General features: G+C 43.7%; 1 protein-coding gene across 1 annotated transcript; it reads right to left on the bottom strand.

The window, feature by feature from the left end:
• Positions 1–8,597: 8,597 nt before the first annotated feature.
• Positions 8,598–9,508, bottom strand: LOC127294240 (abscisic stress-ripening protein 5). Its single transcript, XM_051324013.2, has 2 exons — positions 9,182–9,508; positions 8,598–9,054 (listed from the first exon to the last, which is right to left on the bottom strand). Exons 1-2 carry the CDS (start codon positions 9,404–9,406, stop codon positions 8,869–8,871), a joined length of 411 nt encoding a protein of 136 aa, XP_051179973.1. The 5' UTR covers positions 9,407–9,508; the 3' UTR covers positions 8,598–8,868.
• Between the last annotated feature and the right edge of the window lie 555 nt (positions 9,509–10,063).

Raw genomic sequence — 10,063 nt, 5'->3', positions numbered from 1 at the left:
TCTCGGTCTAAATTGCAATGATCTATTATGCACTCTAAGGTTATTTAAATATGAACATCGAATGTTGTGGAGCTTGTTAACTCCGGCATTGAGGTGCTCTTGTAGCCCTACACAATGAATGGTGTTTGTCATCCAACAAGAGAGTGTAGAGAAAGTAGTATTTGTTTATTCAGTTATGTGATCAATGTTGAGAGTGTCCACTAGTGAAAGTATGATCCCTAGACCTTGTTTCCAAATACTGCAATCATCGCTTATTTACTGTTAGTGCATCTTTACTTCCTGCAATATTACTACCATCAACTGCACGCCAGCAAGCTATTTTCTGGCGCCGTTACTACTGCTCATATTCATTCATACCACTTGTATTTCACTATCTCTTCGCCAAACTAGTGCACCTATACATCTGACAAGTGTATTAGGTGTGTTGGGGACACAAGAGACTTCTTGTATCGTGATTGCAGGGTTGCTTGAGAGGGATATCTTTGACCTCTTCCTCCCTGAGTTCGATAAACCTTGGGTGATCCACTTAAGGGAAAACTTGCTGCTGTTCTACAAACCTCTACTCTTGGAGGCCCAACACTGTCTACAGGAATAGAAGCGTGAGTAGACATCAGTACACACAAATCTGTAGGTCATTCATAACTAGAGTCAACCAAAAGATTACTCATCATATCAATGATAATTTCAGTGGGTGCACTCATATTCCAAGACAGATTAAAGTGATCAATTGGTACACCCAACCTAAAATATCTCTTAGCATGTAACTCATTTAGGGCACTAGAATTAATAGATGCATGAATGTCCACAAAAGAAGCACCCAAAACATTTGGTATTGTAGCATGTAATTCAGTGGGTGTACTTAAATCAATTGAAGAATCCATTTTAGCATTAATAATTTCGGTGGACGTGCACATAGTCAAAGAAGAATTGAAAACAGGACTAATTGCGCTCACAACAATATCAATCTCAGTGGTTTGATCACATGGTATTTGCAAATCATTAGTATGATCCCCTAATATTGGTGGTGTGGCCAAATCATCAGTGAACTCAACACATGGAATATTAATATCAACATGGTATTTACCAATTTCAAGTTCATTAACAAAACTAGGAAGCATCTCCATTGTTTGATCAGAAGATTGTTTCAAAGCGAAAACTCTATCCTTAATCAACTCAATAGACAAATCATCACATGACATGTGTAGATCATCATGGAATTCATCAGTCACATGTGGAAGGACAAAATCAGTAACTTTATTTTTAGAGTAAAGTCTGAGTTAAACCTTGAACTTGTAGAGGACGGTGTGATCAAACCCTGAACTACCATTCCCAGAAATCAGCACCCTGATCTTTATATTCCCGGTCTATAGTGGTATGTAGATAGTTTCCAAACGGTGGGATATCTGATTTTGCCTTAACCCTGCCATCTCTCTCACACTGATATCCATGGCCCACACATTCTCTTTTTTCCTGACCAGTGCGCCACATGCCCACATCCATCCCCTCCTTTGTGCGCCTCGTCCGCCCTTTCTCTCACAGCGCTCCCCGTACCGACAGCTGCGGTGGCGCACGCCCTCATCCCAAGCTGAAGAAGCGGCCACGCCCCTTCTCCGAGCGGCAGGTGATCCACCTGGTTGTGTCCCCACCCACGCTCCCTGTTGATTTAAGTGGACGAACTTCTTCCTCCTCCATCTCACCATTGCCGCTCCTTTGTGTGCAGGGAGCTCGAGAAGGTCACCTGAGCCTACACGCCGCCTCAGATCGATGATCACCTGCAAACCTGATGTCGGTCGCCGCCTTGAGGTAGGCTACGCCTCTCCAAGCTCATCCGCGTCCCAGTTTGCACCGCCCGGCGCCCGGTGGTTTGGCGCGCCTCTCTGAGCTCCTCCGCATCCCACGCCGCCCCGATGTATTGAGCGTGCGAGCTCGCCGTTCCAAACCGCTCTTATTTCCCACGATTTTCTTAGCTCGCCACGCCGTCGTCGATCCCATCCCCATGCACGGCGTGCCTCCTTCTAACTGTGCGACCTGCTCAAGGGTGAGCGCAGCACAACAGTGTCAAGTTCAAGCGCTGCGAGCGCGCACCAGCCTTACTGTGGCGTAGTTTCCCGACCCCGCGAGCACGTGTAGCGTAAGTGGGCACGCACATGCATTTGATAGATCTGTGACTGGAATTTTAATCGATTGAAGCTGCCTTACAGAGGTGTTTGAGCTCTCTGTAGCCGCCGATCCTGTCTTTGGGGATGCACGTCGGCGCTCTGGGCCAGGAGCCCAGGAGTTGTAAGGCACCAGAAACCTCTGCTTCGTGACTTCACTAAACTGACTGGCGCGAGGACTCGAGAACCAAATGTTCGTTGTTCATCTTATTTTTAATGGAGAAAGGATCCTCCGTGTGAAAATGTCCAGGAAAGAAGATGGGTCATTTGCCCAGTCAAGATTATAAATAGTTCCCAGCGTTGATTGCTACCACATCAGCAAATCCCTGCCGAAAACGAGCGTCTGGCAGGTAATAACCAGGATTGAGAGTTCGGGGTGTTGTTTTCAGGGATTAAGAGTTTGAGGTTTGATTTTAACCACCTCTACAAACTCAGGGTTGAAAACAGACTTTACTCTTATTTTTACCTTGTGACTCCAACGTAGAAGATGTTCGCAGCGATGTGTCACAAGTCTGTGGCTGGGCGACTCGCACAACAATATTCCTGTGTGGAACGTTGGAAGAAACAACCGGTGCTAGTGTGCATGACTTGAAGGAGTTGGAATGGTCCAACGTTTTCTCCTGTATGTGTTTCTCAAAAGCACAAGCTCGAACATATATACCAATAGTAGAACGAGGAATATACTTAAACATAACCTTAATATCAGGGTTCAAGCCGTTGAAAAACATGTTTCTAGTACTTTCCTCAAATTCCTTTATATCACAACGGTACATGTAACATTTAAATTCCTGATAGTAAACATGCACGGTGTTACTACCTTGTTCTAACCGTTTAAGTTTGCGCATCATTTCACGTTGATGAGAAAGAGGCACACATCTATGTCACAAAGCAGATTTTAAATCCCCAAGTAGTAGGTTTATTATCAACGGTTTCTTTATAAGTCATATCCCACCAAATGGAAGCAAAACCCGTGAAAACTCTAGCCAGCAACTCTTACTTTCTCATTTTCAGTAAAATCATGGCATCCAAAAATATTGTCAACTTCAAACTCCCAATCAAAATAAGCATCCGTATTATATCTACCCTCATAAACTGGTAAAGAAATAACCTGATCATGATCTCCTGTAAATGGTCGCACATGCATCTCCGTAGTCGTCATGGTACTCGGGTCCATGAATTGGTCCTCAATTCATGTCATGGTTAGTACCCAAAAATCACAAGTGTATATGCCGACAAACTACATAAATATGGTGGTATCACGCGTACTCCGTCAAGCAAAATACAAAGCTCTTACAAGTTCTTACCAAAAAGGAGGAAGGCGATATGGCAACCAACAAGGATCAACGTCTCCAAAGATTGCCAAAGAGATTACCATGTGTCGACACAGTGCACGTCGAGAAATCCGTGGAGCTCTGGGAAGACAAAGTATAGTGATATGGTGGCACAATAATCAAATCAGCGATGCAAATTGAGTAAACGCTCTACGAAGGTACTGTGCTGGTCCTAGGCTAGATCGTATTAGAGACGCGAGTCTAAATCACCAACGAGGTCACGACGCGGCACAAGATGCAAGGGGCAGCGAAACTGGCGCTGAAGGATAGAGGCACCTAAGGTAAGGCGCCAATTTTTTTTTTCGCGGAATCTACCTTGGCGCTAGACCACAGAGGTCTCTATGGTCGGGCGACCAGAAATTTTTTTTTCGCTGAATCTACCTTGGCGCTAGACCACAGAGGTCTCTATGGTCGGGCGCCCTTTTTTTTTGCAGCTAGACTGCTGTCAGGATTTCGACGGAAAACACGAAATTGACCAAGAAAACGGATCTAAAACCCAAAAAAAACTCTGAAACGAAGATCAAGAAAGACCCTACTATGATGGGAAGAAAAGGGGAACAACAAGGAGTTGATGGCAGATGTGGCGGAAATTTATGGTGGCGGTGATATGGAGAGGACTGCAAGTGGAGATGGTGCGGCGGCGACGTGACTACTATGACCAGAACTTGAAACTCTAACGACTCTAGGTACTAAGACCAGCACGCGACACGATGATTGCAGACGAAGACTCAAAAGGCAAAAACTGAAAAGATCATGCAATGGCTTGACAGGGGCTATGGGACGGATGATCTAAACCTAATATATTTTTGGCTTTTTCGTGGGTTTTGGGTTTTAGGTATGAACGCGATGCAATCTACACAAGGAAAACTGTAAAATCTCACCGAGCAAGGTGAAATCTGATACCACTTGATAGGGCAAAGGTGTCTGATCTTTCGATGAGATGAAGATAGATCGATTTGTTGGTGGAGTTCGTGCTTGACGATCTGACTACACGTGCAAAGCTCGTGCCCCAATGCAATCGCTAGGACAATCTCCGGGAATTACTGATCTTGCGGGAGCACGATCAGCCTGACCAGCAAGGGTCTTAATTCCTACCTAAAATCAAGAACAAGTAAGAACTAAAGATGCAATCAGAATATTGCGAATAGAGATGAAAGCTGGATTGATAATGGTGGGATTCCGAATAGTCGGTCTTGTTCTGGGCGTTGGCCTCAAAAGAAGTACACGAAGTTGCAGCAATTGGCTAACTTTTAATCTAATGAAAATCACAGTTCTAATGACGAATACGGAGGGATATATATGGGGGAAGTGAAGGGATTTTCGTCCAACCAGCTAGGGTTGGCCAAAAACACCCCTAAATGGGCCTTCCTCCATTTATATGGCCTCTTAAAATCCCCTAAAATACCTAATCCGAAATACATGGGCCTGGCCCATTTAATAAGGTGACGCAGCACCAAAAATAACTCTTGGACGAATTTTATGATGGGGAAACTTGTAGAATTCGTCCAAGCATCATTGCTTCATTATGGTGGCTTTAATGTTCTGAAATCCTCGCTTGCCACGCCATCCTGAATCCTTGCAGGCATGTTGCCATCTCCATTCACGTTCCTAATCCAATGCTTGACGTCCATGCTAGATCCATTCCTAAATAATATAAATATATTTGATTCACGATCAGCCTGACCAGGGTCTTAATTCCTACTTGAAATCGAAAACAAGTAAGAACTAAAGATGCAATCAGAATATTGCGAATAGAGATGAAAGCTTGACTGATAATTGTAGGATTCTGAATAGTCGGTGTTGTTCTCGGCGTTGGCCTCAAAAGAAGTACACGAAGTTGCAGCAATTGGCTAACTTTTAATCTAATCAAAATCCCAGTTCTAATGACGGCTACAGAGGGATATATATGGGGGAAGTGAAGGAATTTTCGTCCAACCAGCTAGGGTTGGCCAAAAACACCCCTAAATGGGCCTTTCTCCATTTATATGGCCTCTTAAAATCCCTAAAATACCTAATCCGAAAATACATGGGTCTGGCCCATTTAATAAGGTGACGCACCACCAAAAATAACTCTTGAATGATTTTATGATGGGGAAACTTGTAGAATTCATCCAATCATCATTGCTTCATTATGGTCGCTTCAATGTTCTGAAATCCTCGCTTGCCACGCCATCCTGAATCCTTGCAGGCATGCTGCCATCTCCATTCACGTTCCTAATCCAATGCTTGACGTCCATGCTAGATTCATTCCTAAATAATATAATATATTTGGTTTAGGCAGCATCATATTCTCATATATATTAGGAAGGATTCCTAGTAACGAACCTACCTGAGATGTGGTTGTAGGAATATTGGTTGTATCTATCATAGTGATGTCCTCATCATCCTCCCCTTCTTGAATTGAAGTCGTCCTCGACGTAGTCTCATCTTTTGACCAAGATATGCCTTCAAATCGGAGGTTGTGATGTCCTCATCAGCCCTGGAGAGCGCCACGGGTGGGGTTCACTCCGTACGATATGGGTCAGTAACACGATGAGCTTGCAAAGATCCTTGACCAACTTCATGGCAGAACAATAAGAATATAAGATGGTACTCCTTCCATCCAAAAATATAAGGCGTTCAAAGATTAGTCAAAATTAAATCTTAGTTCATCTAAAAAAGGTTAAATCTTAGTAACTCTGACTAAATATTTTAAAAAATAAAATATAAACCTACAATATTGAATGGACACATTAATAAAATATGCTTTATGGTGAATCTATTGACATTGATTGAGTATTATATTTTTTTGCATAAACTTGATCAAACGTAAAAAGTATTGAATTTTATGTAATATTTAAACGTCTTATATTTTGGGAGGGAGGAAGTGCTAGATTGGGCACTAACTAAGCATTATGTACTAGTTTTTCCATAGCAAAAAATTTGGTGGGCAAAGGTAAGAGGGGGGAATTTCTACGGAGTGGTGGAAGCGGATTTGATGTGGATCGTATATTGCATTCCCCACATGTATTTTCACATATTCAGAATGAATACAATACGAATGTTATCAAATAGGAGAGGATATTATCGAAGTCGGATGTGGATTGAAAGTTTACTTAATTTAGAACTGACACAAATATAACAAAATAACAGGCTCGCGTCTTACAACAATTAAGTCAACCATAGACCGGTAGAAAATTAAATATACAAATTGAACACACAATAGTATCTTGTTTGATCACAAAAAAATACATTTGATTAACACACAGTTAGTTTTTAGGTTGGATAACATAGGGGGTATAATTAGTGGAAAAGAATCGAGAATGTAATTAGTGGAATTGGCTAGCTTAATATTGATCAGATACGGACATGTATATTTTCATATTCACATGGGTCAAACTATTAAAAAATTGAAAAAAATTCTACCCCTAAATTTAGAAATGTTGGCTTCATATATTACTTATTTCACAAATTTTTATCATAATGGAAAGCGCAAAAAAAAATTGGAGGTGTGCCCCACCCTCTAATTATTTCCTACGTCCGTCACTTATTATCATATTTGTGTTTCTACTTGTAAGATAAATTCAGATATTTTCTACATCCATTTCCATCTTAGTTCAGATGTGGATATTCCCACATCGGTTCCATATTCTTGAAGAAGAACATAGAATATTTTGGACTGTTTTTTTCTCTTTTTTGCAGAAAGTCCACCGATGTATTCAGATTACTCATAGTGGGAGTAACTAAGGTAGTAACATAGAGCTACATGCATTGCCAACTAGGCAAATTGATTTCTCAAAAAAAAAACTAGGCAAATTGATGACATGGCATGATATTAAATGAAGAAACAGATGGTTGAGGTAACTAGCTATGTTACCATAACATCACACTTTTCAAGATTAAATCAATCTACAAGCTAATTAATACACTCATTGCATGATACTACATCTAAATTACTATGCATTATGAAGGTTGTAACATAGAGTAGTGTCATATGAATGCGAAATTGCACTGGAGAACCTGCGGATGCACCCACCCCATATCTCACCGCATGTACTCTCTCCCCAGCCGTCCATTACTTGTACCCACCCTAGTAATTAGCTTCTGTATTTGTACACCAACTAGTATCCCCTCCCGCATTAGGCTTTTTTGCACAGTACAATGGCCCCACAACGTGACGTTACTAGCTGTTATGTAGAGCAATTACTTTTGTCTCGTGTTGTACTCGTTGGAGACGCATTATTTGGGTCGCCTTCCATTAAGTGTCTCCAAATCACCCTACAACCCCTGATTTCTTAGTTATATGCACTGCCCGAACTACGGCTTTTTCAGTATAAGGGTTCAGATCCATTTTGTTTCCTCATCAATTTGGTTTTGTTGTTATTTGCTGATCGTACATATTTGAAATTATAATTTCCAATGCGAGCGTTGCACATTCTAGAAATGGGAAAAATGCCTGCACCGACTACCTCAGACCTCCTGTACTGGCTTTTCACCATCCCGCTCTAGTCAAAATCAGCGAATCATCAGGCGTATGATACTTGAAATTAACAGAAGAGAGAGACTTGGATAATGAGCTTAGTCTACGATGGAGTTCGAGCTCCTTACCTGTAACCAGGAAGACGACTGTGACCCCTTGCCCTCTCCAAGAGAAACATCTTCAACAGATTTTGCTACATGGTTTAGCTTATGTTCTCTACACCCCAGCCTATTTGACGAGAGGTTGAAGACGATGCGGAAGTGGTTCTACACTGCTTGAGCAACATAAAAGCGGCACCAGCTGGATACCACATTAATAATGGGATGTGCATATGATTCTGTACCGGGCTGTTCTAATGACGATAGCACCAGCCCATTCAATGCGTAGCACAGCCGTATTCATGGACTAGAGTGCTGTATTCTCAATTATTTATGATTTTTAGATGGATTTATGTTACCTTGTCCACGGATCATAAAGCACCATATGAACGTACAGATTTCAGGGTGGGGCGTAGATGAGAGCCAAAAGTCCGGGTCACATATGAATGACACTACTATATGTTACTCCCCACTATGGCTAGTCTCATAATCCTGAACAGGGCTATTCACTGCAACTTCCCTCTCCAGGTAGTATCATATGATGACTCCATAATTGAAGTTATTGTGGAAATTCATAGAGCGGAGTTAAATTCAAGCACAAACGAGGAGATACATGAGCTGTGTGGGAGCCACGGCACGCATCAGCAGCACCTCACCACTTATTCAGCACGCACGCGTACGCACGTAGAGAAGAAAATCACGCAGAGGTGAGCGCATGACCGGGCCCTCGTCCCAGCTAGGCTCTCCCACTTGGAAGAAAGGAAAACACACGTAGAAAAAGCACACGGGCGCGCGCCGGCGACGTACGGCAAAGGCTTGCCGGTCTAGCCGAAGAGGTGGTGCTTCTTCTCGCCGCTGGCCTCCTTGGCCTCCTTGTGGTCCTCCTTCTTCTCGTGGTGCTCGTGGAAGGCGTAGCCGCCGGAGCCGACGGCCGCGGCGGCGGCCAGCTCCTCCTCGATCTTGTGCTTGTGCGCGTGCTCCGGGTCCTTCTTCGCCTCGTGCTTCTCGTACTGCACACACAACCAGTTCATGGTTATTTTTTCTGGTAAGGTAGCTCATGATAAACTAATTATGCTGAACAACGTAAAATCCAAAATTTTCGAATCGATTAAGATGATGAGGTGGATGGATGCGTACGAGGGCGAAGGCTCCGGCGGCGACGGCGCCCATCTCGCCGAGGTGCTCCTTGTGCTTGTGGTGCTTCTCCTCCTTGGTGATGCGCGCGTACTCGCCGTCGTCGGTGGCGGCCACCACCGTCTCGCTGGTGTACGCGTACTCGTCGACGCCGCCGCCTGGGGCGGGCTCGAACTCCTCGCCCTCCTTCTTGTGGTGGAACAGGTGGTGGTGCTTCTCCTCAGACATGACCGCCGGCTGATCTGCTGAGCTAGCTAGCTAGCTAGTAGACTGTGTGTGTGTATGTGACAGTTGGTCAGCTTGCTCTGTGTGGCTTGTGTAGGCTTCCTACTGGCCAGGTTTTATAGGCCGAGGCCACTGTTAGAATGGACGGTCGAATTAGCTAAGCAAATCGTCTCATGGATCATGTATACACCTAACGAATATCCGTATGTAGTAATCTTCTTCGTTGGGTAATCTGTGGCATAATTTGACTTTTCTCAAAGAAGGAGGAGGAGGCGATAATAATAGAGGTGATAAGAGACATAGAGGGAGCAGTTTAGAGAGCAGATAGTAACGTGTTCCGGAGTCACTGGAGTCGTAGCCCACAGGTAACAGGGAGCCCCAGTTGGACGGATGGTGACCACCACTAATCCCTCATCCTACTGGCCAAGCTGCTGCCTGGGTAGCTTTATCTGGGTACACTAAAACTGTCGGCATACAATACCGTATTGGCTGACGGCGACGTGGCACCCGCCAACGCCCTTTTCCTGCTCACCGCGTCCAGAACCAGGCAACCACCAAACCAGATACGTACGTAGGGAGTGTTTGATTTGTGCCCAAGGTTACCTTCAAAATTTTAGCTACTTCCTCTGGTTTAACATGATTCCCTAATATTGATTTATC

The sequence above is a fragment of the Lolium perenne genome, chromosome 4 (genome assembly GCF_019359855.2).
Source record: "Lolium perenne isolate Kyuss_39 chromosome 4, Kyuss_2.0, whole genome shotgun sequence".
NCBI lineage: Eukaryota > Viridiplantae > Streptophyta > Magnoliopsida > Poales > Poaceae > Lolium > Lolium perenne.
This window is presented reverse-complemented; position numbering and strand designations above follow the sequence as displayed.

Excerpts from the sequence above, each read along its gene's own strand:
- LOC127294240 (XM_051324013.2), bottom strand. The coding sequence starts at position 9,406 with ATGTCTGAGGAGAAGCACCACCACCTGTTCCACCACAAGAAGGAGGGC. Across the intron at positions 9,055-9,181 it reads CCGCCGGAGCCTTCGCCCTC|TACGAGAAGCACGAGGCGAA; the intron begins GTACGCATCCAT and ends TTGTGTGTGCAG.